A 17685-nucleotide genomic window follows, 5' to 3' on the forward strand; every position below is an offset into this window, starting at 1 on the left:
TTGTTTTCTCTTTTATGAGCTGGAACAGCTTCTCCCTATCTGCTCTATCCAGCTCACTCAGGATTAAGTGAATAAAAGAAAATCAGACAAGTAGTTGCCATAAATGTACAGTAGAAAATATTCAATATTTTTAGGCATTTCTATGTCCTATAGAATTTCAAACATAGCTGACAACACTGATCAGAACCCCAAACAGTGAAGACTGACAACACTACGTTCATGGCCATATGATCAGCAGATGTGTTAGCAAACCAGCAATTCTCATTCTAAGGATCTGCTTCAGGGGCCTAAGAAGATTTGGAGGTTCTCTTCAATATGCACCAGCTAGGGTATCTAGAATGGTTATATAACCTGCACTCTGCCCAACATTATTCATGAAGATGACAAAAAGCATCAATAGAGCTGACTATGTACCCACCATTGCACCACCCTTCACAAATCACAGAACAGCAGTGTGATTGACACAGCTATGCTATCATGCTTCAAGTCATCAACAGTATTAATACCTGGGTTTTCAAATTTCCAAAAGAAAATGTAATTAGTCTCTACTGAGATCATAGCTGTCTTTAAAGGCCACTTTTTGTCAGTCAGTTGATATTTGGTCACCGCTCCAAATATCTCTCCTTGAATAATTAACTTTGTTTCCTTACATTTATGCAAAATACATTCAAACGTTTCTGAGATTAACTGCACTTTATGACATTACTTTTGTAACAAATCTGAATTTATTATGTTTCAGATAAAAAAAGTAATAATCTACTTATGCCGTAACAACACTATTCAGACAATGGAAGAGTTATTGTTTGAAATGCAGCAGACAGAACCTGTAAACCCTGTTGTCCTGCATTGTGACAATCCACCTTTTTATCGCTTTGCTGCAAGCAACAAAACTTCCACAGTTGCATCAGGTGAGGCAAATGTTTTTAATGGATCTTGATGTTCTGTAGGATCTCAGTAAAAGGCTCCCATTTATTGGTGTCAGCCTTGACTACTTTTTTTATCTTCAAAATCAGAAGGTTTAGAATTCATGTTCCAAAGACTAGAGTTCATAATTTAGACAGATACTTGTGTGCCACATTGAATGAAACATTTTCTGTTGAAAGGTAAGTTAGATCAAGACCTTTTAGCCATCTTATTAATTAATGTCCCTAGACATCACTTTGCAGCTACAGTGTTTTCCTGTTTTGACTGCAAGGAATAGATCTCTCTTTGTTATTCCATGTTCCTCTTTCTCTCTCTCTCTCTCTCTCTGTCCTTGTCTGTCTTTCTTTCTCTCTGTCTATCTCTTTCTCTCCCCTTTTTCCTCTCCCCTCTCTCTCTCTCTCTCTCTCTCTCCCCCTCCCCAACCCCACCTCTCTGCTAATCAGTAAGCTGCCTGTGGTGAGCATGTGTCTTGCTGGCAGTATGCCTCAACCTTGTAAATTTGAGGGGACATGAAAGTGAAAAACAAGTCCCCAGCTGACTCCTGCAGATGGCCATTGCTGTGACCTCACTAACCTCATCGCCATTTCCATTGCAATCCAGCTGTTGTTGAAGTCCATCTGATTGACTTTTTATGGGTAAAATACAAATGAACTGTGCCCAAGTTGCCAATTAATATGCAATCCCATAAAACATGTTTAAAGGTAAATATTTTAAATAAATAAATGCACCACACTGCCTATCAGGAACCTAGCCATAAAGACCAAACTTTTTTCTTCCACAATAAGGCATGGCAGCTGATTCATATGTAGAGTTAAATATTACTGCAGTTGAAATGTTTATCTACTTTGTGTTATATTTAATATGGACATTTCCCTTGTCCACTGATCAATATTTTTTAACAACAGAAAAGTGTAGTCTTGTCTGAAGAATGGTGACTGGTTTGCACATGTCTGCATGGGTTTCTATTGTGTGCTCACGCTTCCTCCCTTAGTCCAGGCATCTGCAGGCTAGGTGGATTAGCCATGGTAAATGTGGGGTTATGGGGAAAAGGGTAGATAATGGGGATAGGATTAAGTTAATTCTGCTTTCTCCCCACAGATTCTGCCAGACACACTGAATTTTTTCAGCAATTTTGTTTGATTTCCAGTATCTGCAGTTCATCAATTTTTTTAGTGTAGTCTTGTCAGCTTGTTACTGCTATCCTTGAGTAACCTATGTCATTGATGTTAGTAAGTATAATTTTTGTTACAGGGACTACGTCTAGCACCAATACTCTGGTAGCTGGACAGGAGAGTTTCCCAGAAATTGATGAGGGACGAATGATGAAAGAAACTGATGAAAGGTTTGTGTGCAATCTGAAATCTCATCAATAACTTGCAGACTTAAAACTAAGAGTTACTGTATTGAGATCAAGCCAATGTAGTAAATTATGCTTGAAATTGACTCAGTGTCTTCTACTTCTTGAGAAGGCTTAAATAATATTAGTTCGGGGGACTTCGCTTCATAGAATCTCAACAATGTGGAAAGAGGCTGATTAGCCCATCAAGCCAGCATCGACCCTCCAAAGAGCATCCCACCCAGACCTAGCCCCCACTCTATCCCCATCACCCCACATTTACCACGGCTAATCCACCGAGTCTGCAGATCTCTGGATTATGGGAGGAAACTAGAGCACACAGCAGAAACCCATACAGACAATCACCCAAGGCTGGAAACAAACCTAGGTCCCTGATGCTACAAAGCAGCAGTGCTATCCACTGGAGCACCATACCACCTTCAACTAGAGACAGGGAAAATGGAAAATTTATTCCTTATACCATGTAATAGCATAAAGAAGTCATTAGAGCCAAAATGTCTCCAATATTAAAAGCAGTAATCAGATGATCCAGGCATTCTACCTATCTTGGAAGTATGCCACAAAAGTACCCGAAAGGATTTGACCAATTGGTAATATTCTTGAGTTTAAAGGTGCAACAATAAGATTGGGAATAAGAAGGTCACAAATTACAAGCTTGCATATATTTCCACAGATTTTAATGGAAATACCAGAAGGATTTCCACACTGTATGGATTCTGTGATAATGTGTTAGCATGTCACCACTCTGCATCATGCATGGCTAACCCAGAGACCTCCCCAGTTTACCTTAGACTTATCAGAAGGATTTACAGATAAATTATTGACCTGATTACAGGGCACATTACAAATACACCTTCCATCATGAAATTCTGAAGTAGGACTGAAACCCAAAGCACCTGGCTCAGAGGCAGAGACACTATCATTGCACCACTAGTTCCAAATTGATTAACCACACTGATATAGTAGAGTTTGCCATAACCAATTCATATTCATAATGATTTTCTTGTATTTCGCAAATAAATCTAAAAGCATATAAAATAGAAGCATCATAAAAGCCGATTTAAATTTTCAATCATAGAATCCCCACAGTGTGGAAACAGGCCCTTCAGCCCAACAAGTCCACGCAGACCCTCCAAAGAGTAACCCACCCAGACCCACTCCTCTACGCTATTATCTTATATTTACCCCTGACTAATGCTCCTAACCTACACATCCTTGAACAGTATGGACAATTTAGCATGGCCAATTCACCTAACATGCACATTTTTCGATTGTGGGAGGAAACTGGAGCACCTGGAGGAAACCCACGCAGACAGGGAGAATGTGCAAACTCCACACAGACAGTCACCCGAGGCTCGAATCGAACCCAATTAGCTCAGTGGCTAACCACTGAGCAACTGTGCTGCCCCACTTTGCTAGTTTACAACTTTAATCATATACATCTCCCTGCACTTAAATAAAAATGTTCTTTCCAGGTCCTCCATATGACTCTTACATGGCTTTAAATTTACTATGAATATTACCTGCATAGTTAATACAATTAATATTGGGTAGCATGTAATTCCAACCAATGCAACAATCAGTTGCTTGTTGATGAAGTGGAAGAAAATATTGTTCGGGAATTCATCTTTATTCATTCATAGGATATGAACATCGGTGGCAGGGCCACTGATTCTCATTTCTGTTTGCCATTAAAAAGGTGGTGGAGCACCGTTTTCCTAAGCTGCTGCAGTCTGTGATTTTTCATCCACGCTGCTGTAAGTGAAGGGGTTCCAGAATTTGGATCCTGTGTTTAGAGGTGCATGCATTTTTACCAGCAGGTTTAAGATTCTGGGGAGAGAAAAATATTTTACTGGAGAAGTTCAACAGCGCAAAATTCATTTTCACTGCACCGTTTAGTGAAAACAGATCACCTTCCGGAGGGTGCTTGCAGCAGATCCTCAGATAGTATGAAATGGTCCTTGCCTGGCACTTGTCTGGCATGAAGGTTATTTGCCATCTGTCACATTGGCTGTTGTCCAGGTCTTGCTGTGTATGGACATGCACTACTTCAATTTCTGAGGAGTTGCACGTGGTGCTGAGCATTGTGCAATCATTACTGAGAAACCCCACTTCTGACATTTTGATGGAGTGGAGGTCATTGTTGAACCAATTGAAGATGGTTAGGCCTTGGATGCATTCAGACAATGTTACCTTGATGTCAAAGGCAATCACTTTCTCAACATCACTGTAGTTTCAGTTTTTTTTATGTTTGGGCCATGGCTGCAATTAGTTCAGGTACTATGTAGCCCTGGTGGATTCCAAACTGACCATTAGTGAGCAGGTTATTCCTTTGCAAGTGCATTTGACAGTATTGACAAGAAACCCGTCCATCACTTATAGAGTCATAGAGTTATACAGCACAGAAACAGACCCTTCGGTCCAACTTGTCTGCGCCGACCAGATATCCGAAATGGATCTAGACCCATTTGCCAGCATTTGGCCCATAACCCTTTAAACTCTTCCTATTCATGTACCCATTCAGACGCTTTTTAAGTGTTGTAATTGTGCTCACCTCCACCACCCGTATAAACGCACCTACTTTCTGTGTGAAGGTTGCCTCTGAGGTTCCTTTTAAATCTTTCCCCTTTCACCTTGAACCAATTTTTGACTCCCCTACTCTGTGGAAAAGACTTTGGCTATTAACCCTATCCATATTCCTCTTGATTTTACAAACCTCTGTAAAATCCCCCCTCAGTTTCCAAAGCTCCAGTGAAAATATTAGCCTCTCCGAGTAGCTCAAACCCTCCAACCCTGGTAATATTGTTGTAAATCTTCACTAACATCCTCACTATAGCCAGGAGACCAGTATTGAATACTGTACTTTAAAAGTGGTCTCACCAATGTCCTGAACAGCTACAACATTACGTTCAACCCCTGTACGCAATGCACTGATGAATGAAGGCAACTGTGCCAAACACCTTCTTCACTACCGTGTCTACTTTTCAGATGATCAAGAGTGGGCTGATAAGCAAGTTACTGTTGGGTAAGATTTGTCCTGCCTTTTGTGGACAGGAGATACCTGGCAATTTTCCATATTGTTGGGTCAGTGCCTGTGGTGTAGCTGTACTAGATAAGCTTGGATGGGATATAGCAAGTTCCAGAAGAAAATCTTCGACACTCTTGCTAGAATAAGACTTCATGGGGTCAAAGTCTTAAGGCCGGAAGAAATAGGAGCAGGACTAGGCCGTTCAGCCTCTTGAGACTGCTCTGCCGTTCAGTAGAATCATGGCTGATCTGACATACCTCACATCCATTTGCATGCCCTTTTCCGCTGACGCTTGATTGCCTTGCTGATCAAGAACCTATCACAGCTTTAAATATACGCAAGAACTCTGCTCCTGCAGCCTCTCTGTGGCAAAGAGTTCCAAAGACACTCAACCCGCTGAGAGAAGAACTTGGAACCCTTTAATTTTCAGAGTATGCCCTCTGGTCCTAGATATTCCCATGAGAATCCTGTGTGTCTCAATGAGATCACCTCTCCTACTTCTGAACAGCAGTGAGTGGAGTCTCAACCTGTTTAACCTTTGCTGACAAGGCAATGCCTCCCAATCATCCTAGTGAACATTATCTGAACTTTCTCCAATGAAATAATCTTTCCTTCAATACGGGAACCAAAACTACTCTCATTACCCCATACAGCTGCAGTAAGACTTCACTACTCTTATACTTCAAGCCCCTTGAAATAAGGACCAGCATTCCATGAGCTTTCCTGATTACCTACTGTATCTATGTGCTAGTTTTCTTTTGTACACAAGTACCCCCAAGTCCTTTTTGTGTTATATCTTTTTGCAGTTTTTCTCCATTGAAATTGAGTCATAGAGATATACTACGTCAGTCCAACTCGTGCATGCTGAACAGCTATCCCAACCCAATCTAGTCCCACCTGCCAGCACCTGGCCCATATCCCTCCAAACCCTTCCTATTCATATACCCATCCAGATGCCTTTTAAATGTTGCAATTGTACTAGCCTCCACCACTGCCTCTGCCAGCCCATTCCACACGCGCACCACGCTCTGCATGAAAAAGTTGCCCCTTAGGTTTCTTTAATATCTTTCCCCTCTCACCCTAAACCTATGCCCTCTAGTTCTGGACTCCCCCACACCAGGCAAAAGACCTTGTCTATTTACCCTATTCATGCCCCTCATGATTTTATAAACCTCAATGAGGTTACCCCTCAGCCTCTGACGCTCCAGGGAAAACAACCCTAGCCTATTCAACCTCTCCTTACAGCTCAAATCCTCCAACCCTGGCAATATCCTTGTAAATCTTTTCTGAACCCTTTCAAGTTTCACAACATCCTTCAGATAGGAAGGAGCCCAGAATTGCATGCAGTATTCCAAAAGTGGCCTAATCAATGTCCTGTACAGTCACAATATGACCTCCCAACTCCTGTACTCAATACTCTGACCAATAAAGGAAAGTATACCAAATACTGCCTTCACTATCCTATCTACCTGTGACTCCACTTTCAAGGAGCTATGAACCTGCACTCCAAGGTCTCTGTGTTCAGCAACACCCCCGAGGACCTTACCATTAAGTGTATAAATCCTGGTAAGATTTGGTTTCCCAAAATGCAGCACCTCACATTTATCCAACTTAAACTCCATCTGCTACTCCTCAGCCCATTGGCCCATCTGATCAAGATCCCATTGTAATCCGAGCTAACCTTATTCGCTGTCCACTACACCTCCAATTTTGGTGTCACCTGCAAACTTACTATCTGTACCTCTTATGCTCACATCTAAATCATTTATATAAATGACAAAACGTAGTGGACCCAGCACCAATCTTTGTAGCACTCCACTGGTCACAGGCCTCCAGTGTGAAAAACAACCCTCCACCACCACCCTCTGCTTCCTACCTTTGAGCCACTTCTGTATCCAAATGGCTAGTTCTCCCTGTATTCCGTGAGATCTATCCTTGCTAACTAGTCTCTCATGGGGAACCTTGTCGAACGCCTTACTGAAGTCCATATAGATCACGTCTACCACTCTGCTCTCATCAATTCTCTTTGTTATTTCTTCAAAAAACTCAATCATGTTTGTGAGATGTGATTTCCCATGCACAAAGCCACGTTAACTATCCCTAATCAGTCCTTGCCTTTCCAAATACAAGTACATCCTGTCCCTCAGGATTCCCTCCAACAACTTGTCAGGCTCACTCGTTTATAGTTCCGGGCTTGTCCTTACTGCCTTTCTTAAGTAGTGGCTTCACGTGAGCCAGCCTCCAGTCTTCCGGTACCTCACCTGTGACTATCGATGATAGGCCAGCAATCACTTCCCTCGCTTCCCACAGAGTTCTAGGGTACACCTGATCAGGACCTCGGGATTTATCTATTTTATGCATCTCAAGACATCCAACACTTCCTCCTCTGTAATCTGGACATTTTTCAAGATGTCACCATCTATTTCCCTAATATTCTGTTCTTTTGTTCTCTTTTCCAAAATGAACAAGTTCACATTTTAATTTGCCAACATTTTTCCTACTTATTTAGCCTGTTAATGTCCATCTATAAACTATTTGTGTCCCACTCACAACCTGCCTTTCCATCTATTTTTGTGTTGTCTACAAATTTGGCTACAGTACATTTGTTTCCTTCCTCCAAGTCATTAATATATACTGTAAACATTTGTGGTCCAAGCACTGATCTTTGTGAACCCCACTGGTTACAGGTTGCCAACCTGAAAAAAAGCCCCATCCCATTTGCTGTTTTCTCCCCATTAGCCAATTCTCTATCTGTACTACCTCCAACACTGTGGGCTCTTATCTTAAGACTTAATGTTTTGTGAATGTTGAATGTCTTATGGAAGCATCAGAGGACATCAGATGATGTAATTTAGAATCCATCCAGATTGCAAATGATCATACTGAAACAGTCAAGCATTTAATGGTGATTACAGCTCATTAAATATCCCTGTCCCCTCCCTCCAGGCACAAATGCTAATTGGAATTGAAGTCGTAATGGGGATGGAGCAGAAATCAGACAGTGGTGACTTTGGGAGGTTTAACAAGTCCTGTGTAACACATCGCTGGCAGGAAAGGGGGTGGGGTGGGACCATGACATGGGGCGATGAGGAAAAAGGGAGAGACCCCAGGGACGATAAAATGCAAGCTCAGAATCTGGTAAGCTATAGCCTCAACACTGGAGGAGTTAGAAATAGGCGTAGATCTGAGGTTGGGGAATGGAGAATGGGAAGAGATGTAGCCCTGAGACTTGAGCAGGTGAGGGTACAAAGAAGCACAGCCACAATAATCTATGTCTGCATCAAATGCAGCTTGCTACACCCTATGATATTTTTTTAAAAAGCACATTTTGCTGCAAAGATTTCCCAGCAACTTCCCCAATCCTTCCGTTTCAACTGGAATTTACCCTTCTGTCTGATCATTCTCCAGTTCTACATTCCCCACTCTGCCAGGGTGACCAAATCCATGGATAAAATAAGGGATGCTCCACCAGTGGAGATAGGGTGGGGAGATGATGAACAAATAGTCAATAACATAAATGCAGCAATACTGAAAAAAATAAGAGTGCAATGGAATTTAAATTCAAAAGTATATAATGAAAAAATGAAGACTAGCATATCACCAATTCACCAAGTTTCCTTCGACAGCACCTTTCACACCTGTGATCTCTACAACCTAGAAGGACAATAACAGTTGATGCATGGGAATACCACCATCTGCAACTCCCTCCCCAACCCACACAATATATTTAATTAGAATTACATTGCCTTCCCTTCATTGTCACTGAGTCAAAAACCTGGAGCTCTATTTCTGAAGCATCTGACTACTTGTCTGCCATTCTAGAGTACCTGACTGCTGAGATTCTGGGGACACAATACAACCCAGAATGACAAAGGAGATCTGTGCTACCCCTTACCCCGACAGCTTGCCATCCACTATTATGAAGCACTCAACAAGCTGCTGGTAGGAGTCACCACAGTCCAGTTCATGGTCTTATCAGAAAACCAGCTATCCCAGCAAGATTTATATCAAAAGGGACAAGTTGAGAAAAAGTTAAAAACATATTGTGAATAAAATGTTTAGAGAGAAGCTCCATAATCTAATGTCTATCAGAATCACAATTTTGTAGTTCACCTGTGCTTCTGATTCTCCATCAAAGCTCCTTCCTGTCATGCTGTGAGTCAAAACCACCCAAAATTCAGGCTAGCCTCCTCAGGCCTATTGGAAACATACTAGATTATTGTGGCTGTGTGTCTTAGTACCCTCAGCTGCCCAAGTCTCAGGACTACATCTCTTCCCATTCTCTATCCCCCAACCTCAGATCTACACCTATTCCTAACTCCCCCAGTGTTAAGGCTTTGGCTTACCAGATTCTGAGTTTGTATTTTATCGTCCCTGGGGTCTCTCCCTCTTTCCTCCTCCCCCCCCCCATGTCATGGTCCCATCTCACCCCTTTTCCTGCCAGCGATGTGTTACCCAGACTTATTCAACCTCCCAAAGTCACCACTGTCTGATATCTGCTCCACCCCCCATTACAACTTGGACTCCTTGCTGTTCTCAACCTGAACTATCAATTAGCACAACTTCAGATCCAACTAGCATTTGTGCCTGGGGAGAAGGGACCAGGGATGAGAGACAAGTGTGGGGAATCAAAGGGGAATGACCAAGTGGGCCAGAGGATGCAGGGTGTGACAGAGAGCAGAAAGGGGTTAGAATGATCAGTGGGGGGGAGAGGCGAGGCCTAGGTCTATAATAACGTATAATGATAAAAAATGTATTGTATTATTGCAACAAATCATTGTAACTACAACAATAAATATAACTTTATTAATAACAATGATCATTGTCATGATTTGGCAATGTTAAACACTCACACTCACAACTGCGTTTGATAACATATCGGAGATTGTCTGAGTGCTTCCTTTTCTTTTTAAACTTTCACAGCTTGCAGCTGAGGCTTAGAAAACATATGATCTGAGTTGTTCCTCTTCTTGATTACATCTAGGCTCATCAAGTTGTTTTCAGTTTATTTTCAACTATTTTAGTTGAATACTGAGCATTTAAAAGTAAAATAAATATTTTCAATTAACAATTGCCTGGAGTGCTGGGTGATTTCATTTCATGGTTGTTGATTTCAATAGATTATTACAGGTGTAAACTGATGACTGACTGCTTTAGAACACATATTGGATGTTTTGCTCATCACAAATGAGTTTGATCAAATGCTGTTGAGCTAAAAGCAATGCCAAATTTTTCTGGTAGGATTGGATAAACACCTGAAGGAAAGCATTTTTATGAGGTTTGCAGAAAAGGGAGTGGCGTTTGACATAGTTGTAATGATCTGGGAACATAGGTTTGAAATCCACTGTAGCAGATAGTCATATGGTTGTACAGCACGGAAACGGACCCTGCGGTCTAACTTGTCCAAGCAAACCAAATATCTTAAATTAATCTAGACCCTTATGGGAGCACTTGACCCATATCCCTCTAAACCCTTCCTAATCATGTACCCATCCACATGCCATTTAAATGTTAAAATTTTAAAAGGCCTCCAACACTTCCTCTGGCAGCTCATTCCATACATGCACCACTCTTTGTGTGAAAAAGTTGTCCCTTAGGTCCCTTTTAAATCTTTCCCCTCTCACCCTAAACCTACGCCCTCTAGTTCTTGCTTCCCCCAACCCAGGGAAAAGAAATATCCATTTCCCTCATGATTTTATAAACTTCTATAAGATCACTCCCCAGCTTCTGATGCTCCAGGGAAAACAGCCCCAGCCTATTCAGCCTCTCCCCATAGCTCAAATCCTCCAACCTTGGCAACATCTTTATAAATCATAGTGAAATTTGTACCAGATAGAAAGCTAGTCTAATGGTGACCATTGTTAGTTGTCAGTAAAACCTGTCTGGTTCACTTTAGGAAAAGAAATCAGTCATCATTATCTGGTCTTTCCTGCATGTGACTTCACACCTACAGCAACATGGTTTTTGGGGCAATGAGGGCTGGACAACAAATGCTGGCATAGCTAGTAATGCCCACATCCTGTTCTACACTCAGTCCCGCCCTCTACCAGGTAGTGTTTCCTTCCCCTTTTCTCATAGGCAGGGCTCACCCCTACCCTTGGTGCTCCCTTTTTCCTGCAGCCCTAGACATTATTTATTCCCTCCCATCCCTGATCTCCTTCCTCTCATTCTGGAGTCCCTGGTCCCTGTCTGGCTGTGTTGCAAAAGTCAAAATTATCAGAAAGGCTATGAATTGCAAAATGACATCAATTCATTTGACATCTGCAGCACACTGGTAGCAATTGAGGCTTAAATCCAAATTTTGTTTGGGTTTACTTGATACTGTGTTGACTTGATACTCATTTCAGACAAAATTCAATTAGCATGGTTAGCATTTCCCTCAGTGGAATGCGTATGCCTGATCATTACGTGAGAATAAGGTTGAGGCCCTCTTTCATCACCTCACATAGAAAAATTGTCAATGTGCTATACCTAAGGTCACACACATCTATAAATTGACCAACTGGTATAGTACCAGATATGTCCAGCTGGGATCAAAGAGGAAAGCAAGGAACAGGATGGGGTGCTTTGTAACAGGTTTCATATATTGACTGAGTAGGTACCTGCAGCACTGGTCTCTTAAATCTCTATGCAAGACAGAAAGGGAATATTATCCAGAATTACAGAATTTTTATTCTTAACTGTTATGTATTATCCTTGCTGTAGAATACATGGCTGCACATGCTGAATGAGGATGTGATTGACAACTCTGAGGTTGGTTAAATAATGGTTACAAACTAAGCATGTATGTAAGAAATGACAATTTAAATGTGCTAGACTTGTAATGCAGATTTAATTATCACTTTTGAAAGAGAAACAAAGAGGAGAAAATTGGATTATTTCTAATAAATGAAAAAATATCATTTCTGTTTCATTAAGTACCACAAGTTTTCTTTAGTGGCTAAAATATCATGTTTTAAAATGTTTGTTGATGTACCCTGATTTTTTTACATATTTTCCTTAGGTTCAACAATGTTGTGATAAGAGCTCATTCTCGTCTTGAATCCAGGTACAGCAACAGTTCTGGTGGATCCTATGATGATGAAAAAGGTTAAAACTTTATTGGTTTTTATTACTATTTGTTCTTCTCAAACAGTTTCCAACTAGAAGTTGGCTAAAAGGGTTGCTTCAGCTCTACTGCTTTTCTACAAAGTAAATATTTGTTCAAGCTGAATTCAGTAATGCTGTCTATGTGCATGTGCCAAGACTGAATGCTAGTGTATGTTAAATGTTGCTTGAAAAAAAAAGATTGGTTTCTCTCTCCCATTGAGTGTCATAAGTAATTGATTCCAGGATTTCCTCCTGACTATTACAGTAGCCAGCACTTGCATATCTCTAGACAAGGATCTATTTAGAAACAGCATCCGGTACTTGATGTCATTAGGGAACTTCCAGTGACTGAAAAATTCTTCAGATGTTGTTATAGCCTGAAAGGCCTCATGATTCATCTACTGGTCAAATATCAAATATCATTTCAGCCAATTAAATCTGTGAAAATAAATCTTACATATCTTAACAAACACAATCTGTTAGAATAATCAACATGACAGCTCAGAAATTAGCTCTCATCAGAGCTAATTTAGCGGGTCAAACATAAAAGGTGTACAAATTCATTAGATCTGGCAGCATGATTGGGGAGAGATTAAGTTAATTATGCGAGTGTGTCTTTGACATGTGAGTTTTGTGTTTCATACACATAACTTATTTACTTTTTTTGATCTTGTATTAACTTCCCACTGCATTTTGGAATAGAAGATGAGGCTTTCGGAGGCCACCCTCCTGCCTAGTACCAGTGCCTCTGTTTTCTCCAAGTTGGGACATCCTGCTTACTGATTGGCAAACCAACTACTTTTCTTGCTTGCTGGAAAGGCAGATAATTGGAAAGGTGGTGAGTTGAGTGTCATTAGTGGCTGTTAATTGGTCACTTTGGGCTTAATTGCTTGTGAGTCAGGAAAGTCCCTTTTCACTCAGTACTTCATGAGTAAGGGGGTGAGTATCTTTCCAGGGTCAACTCACTCATTAGTTCCCCTTCTCAGCAACTCTTCCATGACCTCCAGGGAGGGTCAAATTGCACCTTATGCTTTCATCTGGCTACATCATCTGTCACCCTGTGTTGTGCTATTGCACCAGAAGCCTGATCACTTTTTGATTATTTGTCATTTGTTCAAGAAGAAAATTTTTAGTGTGTACCTATTAATGCTGACAGGATCTCACCTGCACTTTAAATCTGGATAGCATAGTACAACTCATTAGAGAATTTTTACATGTATTGACTTACCATTAATGCTAAAGGAAGTCTCTCCTGACAAGTGAGTTAGCAGAATCGGACAATGCTTGAATGAGACAAAACAGAATGAGTGCTTGTGGAACCAACTGAAAAGTAGGAATTTGGTGCATAGTGGGGAAAAGATGATTTAAATAAGGTTTGTTGCAAGATGGGGAAACATTGTTCCTTTTCATAAAAGCATCAAGCACAAAAACATGGTTATAAGTTAAATTGCAAAAGAAACACTTATGAGCTGACTAATTTTTTTATTTTGCTGAGTAAGCAGTTAGATCATAGAACAACTTCATGGTGGACGCAGGGTCAGTTGAGGCATTCAAAATGGCTTTGGATGATTACTTAAATTGAAATATGATTCAGGGGAAAAGACAGGAGAATGGCACTGAGTCATAATACTCATTCTAAGAGCTGGAGCAGACACAATGGGCTAAATGGCCTCCTCCTGTACTAAAACAATTCTGCAATAAACTATGTTTTAAAGGCTAGTTATTGATCAAATGAGCATTATCATCATGCACCGAATAATTTTAATATTTCACTGGAAATAACTTCAATATTGTTACCCCTCAGGTGACCCAATGCCTCCTTATGCTAGTTGGTTGATGAAAACTGTGGAAGCTAACGTACCACAGCCTCTGCCAATGCCAATAAATGGAGGATGCTGGGCCCCCCTTGTGGATTACCTCCCTGAAACCATCACACCTCGTGGACCACTGCATAGGTTAGAAAATTATCTTCAAAACATACTTTGTATTTTAAAATGTACTTTTCAAGGTATTTGAATTATGTGTCAAAAGTGTAACCATTCTGTACCCAATGCAAGGAAGGGCAATTTTGATATGTACACTTTCAGAAAGTGACTTCTTTCTACACAAGGTGACATTTATCAGAACTTACTTTGAGCAGACTGATGATATTCTGGTTATTTATCCTAACTGCCTAAAGTTTGACTTATCTTTTGACTACTATCGCCGAACTGCTGTGATCTTTATTCAACTCAATGAACCGGAGTGATTAGCGTCCAATTTATAAGGGGAGAGAAGGAGATACTTTTGTTGGGGTGAGACTGAAAATCTGAAAGAAAGTGAAGAACCTGATGAGTTTAACAAGTTGAAGTTTAAGAAAAAGAATGAAACTGGATGGATCGTCCAACATCGACTGATGCACTGGCAATGTCTGTCAAACCCAGCACTTTCAACACTGCAAAATCCTCCTTCCTGAGAAATGGGGGCTTGTCCCACAGAGTGGTCAAGTGGCAAACTGACATAGTCATACTCCAAAGGGTAATACTTTGCAGACAATGTCCAGACACCACTAACATCACTCCGAGTGCATACTGTCTCAAAACAGGGCAGACCAAGTAGAGATGATGCCACAGTAAATAGGGAGCCCTTAACATTGACATAGGACTTCATGAAGATTCATGGTCCTATGATCAAAAAATGGGCAACAGAACTTGCTAATTACCATTAGCACCACTTCCCACACCTTTTTAAAGAGAATGGGGGGGGGGGGTAAAAGAGAAAGGGGAGAAGCATTGTTAATTAGGGAGTGCATCACAGCTGCAGAAAAGGAGGTTGTTGAGGAGGGTTTGTCTATTGAGTCAGTATGGGTGGAAGTCAATAACAGGGAAGGAGCAGTCACTTTATTGGGTGTTTTTTTATAGATCCTCAATAGCAGCAGAGAATTGGAAGAAGAGATTGGGCAGCAGGTCTTGGAAAGTGCAGATGTAACAGAGTTGTTGTTATGGGTAACTTCAACTTCCCCAATATTGATTGGAACCTCCTTAGTGCAGATGGTCTGGATTGAGTCGATTTTGTCAGGTGTGTCCAGGAAGGATTCCTGACTCAATATGTAGATAGACTAGGGGTGAGGCTATATTGGATTTGGTGCTAGGCAACAAGCCAGGACAGGTGTCAAATCTCTCGGTGGGAGAGCATTTTGGTGACAGTGACCACAACTGCCTCACCTTACCTTGCTGTGGAGAGGAATAGGAACAGACAGTATTGGAAAGTATTTAATTTGGGGAGGGGAAATTAAACTGCTATGAAACAGGAGCTATGGAGTATAAATTGGGAATAATTGTTCTACGGGAAATGCACATCAGAAATGTGGAGGCTCTTTAAGGATCACTTGATACAAATGTTGGATAACGTTGTCCCACTGAGACAGGCAAGAAATGGTAAGGTGAAGGAGCCTTGGATGACAAGAAAAGAGGATCTTCTCATCAAGAGGGAGAAGGAAGCTTACTTAAGATTGAGGACTTAAGGATCTGGCACAGCTTTAGAGGATTATAGGGTAGCTCGGAAAGAATTCAAAAATGGACTGAGAAGAGCCAGGAAGGGGCATGAAAATGTCTTGGCGAGAAGGATTAGCAAAAACCCAAAGGCGTTCTACGCTTATGTGAGGACTTTAAGAATGACCAGAGAGAGGGTAGGCCGATCAGGGATACTGGAGGGAATTTGTGCCTGGAGTCTGAAGAGGTAGGGGAGGCCCTATATGAGTTTTTTGCTTCAGTATTCACTAGAGAGAGGAACCTTGTTGATAGTGAGAACACCAAGGACCAGGTTAATAGGCTTGAATAGATTGATATTAAGAAAGTGGATATGCTGGAAATCCTGGGAAGCGTCAAGATAGATAAGTCCCCAGTGCCATATCAGATATATCCAAGGTTACTACGGGAAGCGAGGAATGAGATTGCTGCGCCTCTGATGATGATCTTTGCATCTTCTGTCTCCACCAGAGTAGTCTCAGATGATTGGAGGGAGGTGAATGTTGTTCCTCTATTCAAGAAAAGAAATCGAGCAATCCCTGGGAATTACAGTCCAGTCAGTCTTACGTCTGTGGTAAGCAAGGTACTGGAAAGGATTCTGAGAGATAGGATTTATGACTATTTGGAAAAACGTAGTTTGATTAAAGATAGTCAGCATAGCTTTGTGAGGGGCAGTTCATGCCTCACAAGCCTTAATGAGTTCTTTGAAGATGTGACGAGACAAGTTGACGAAGGTCGAGCAGTGAATGTGGTGTATATGGATTTCAGTAAGGCATTTGATAAGATTCCCCATGGTAGACTCAGTCAGACAGTTAAGAGGTATGGGATGCAGGGACATTTGGCTGTCTAGATACAGAATTGGCTGGCCAAAGAAGACAGCGATTGGTAGTGGATTGAAAGTATTCTACCTGGTGGTCAATGACCAGTGGTGTCCCGCAGCGATGTGTTCTTGGGCCTCTTCTCTTTGTAGCTTTTATAAATGACTTGGATGAAGAAGTGGAAGGATGGGTTAGTTGTTTGCTGATGACACAAAGGTCGGTGGTGTTGCAGATAGCCTGCAAGAGCCCTTGACACTATGACAAGACATTGCCAGGATGCAGAGCTGGGTTGAGAAGTGGCAGATGGAGTTCACCCTGGATAAATGTGAAGTGATTCATTCTGGAAGGTTGAATTTGAATGCTGAATGTAGGGTTAAAGACAGGATTCTTTGCAGTGTGGAGGAACAGTGGGATCTTGGGGTCCACGTACCTAGATCCCTCAAAGTTGCCACCCACGTTGATAGGTTGTTAAAGTGGTGTATGCTGTTTTGGCTTTCATTAACAGGAGGATTGAGTTTAACTGCAGCTCTATAAAACCCTGCTTAGGTCACACTTGGAATATTGTATCCAGTTCTAGTTGCCTCATTATAGGAAGGATTTAGATGCTTTAGAGGGAGTACAGAGGAGACTTAACAGGATGCTGCCTGGATTGGAGGGCATGTCTTATGAAGAGAGGTTAAGTAAGCTACGGCTTTTCGTACTGGAGAAAAGAAGGAAGAGAAGTGACTTGGTCCAGGTGTACAAGGTAATGAGAGGCATAAATAGAGTAGATCGCCAGAGACTTTTCCCCAGGGCAGAAATGGCTGTCAGGCGGGATCATAATTTTAAGGTGACTGGAGGGAGATAGAGGGGAGATGTCAGATGTAGGTACTTTACATAGAGCGTGGTGGGTGCATGGAATGCACTGCCACCAGTGGTAGTAGAGTCAGAGACATTAGGGACATTTGAGCGACTGCTAGACAA

At 41.5% G+C, this 17685-nt stretch overlaps 1 protein-coding gene across 7 annotated transcripts in view; it reads left to right on the forward strand.

Moving 5' to 3' along the window:
* Positions 1-17685, forward strand: part of LOC122551062 (protein furry homolog) — a 350939-nt gene that overhangs the window by 225280 nt on the left and 107974 nt on the right. For all 7 annotated transcript variants that reach the window (XM_087988218.1, XM_087988219.1, XM_087988222.1 and 4 more), the window contains 4 exons: positions 740-908; positions 2176-2266; positions 12313-12398; positions 14203-14353. In XM_087988218.1, the coding sequence (XP_087844344.1) occupies positions 740-908; positions 2176-2266; positions 12313-12398; positions 14203-14353 (497 nt within the window). The remainder of the gene's footprint in view (positions 1-739; positions 909-2175; positions 2267-12312; positions 12399-14202; positions 14354-17685) is intronic.

Source organism: Chiloscyllium plagiosum, unplaced genomic scaffold, assembly GCF_037043375.1.
Source record: "Chiloscyllium plagiosum isolate Xiang-an unplaced genomic scaffold, Cpla_swu_hap1 HiC_scaffold_6, whole genome shotgun sequence".
Classification (NCBI taxonomy): domain Eukaryota; kingdom Metazoa; phylum Chordata; class Chondrichthyes; order Orectolobiformes; family Hemiscylliidae; genus Chiloscyllium; species Chiloscyllium plagiosum.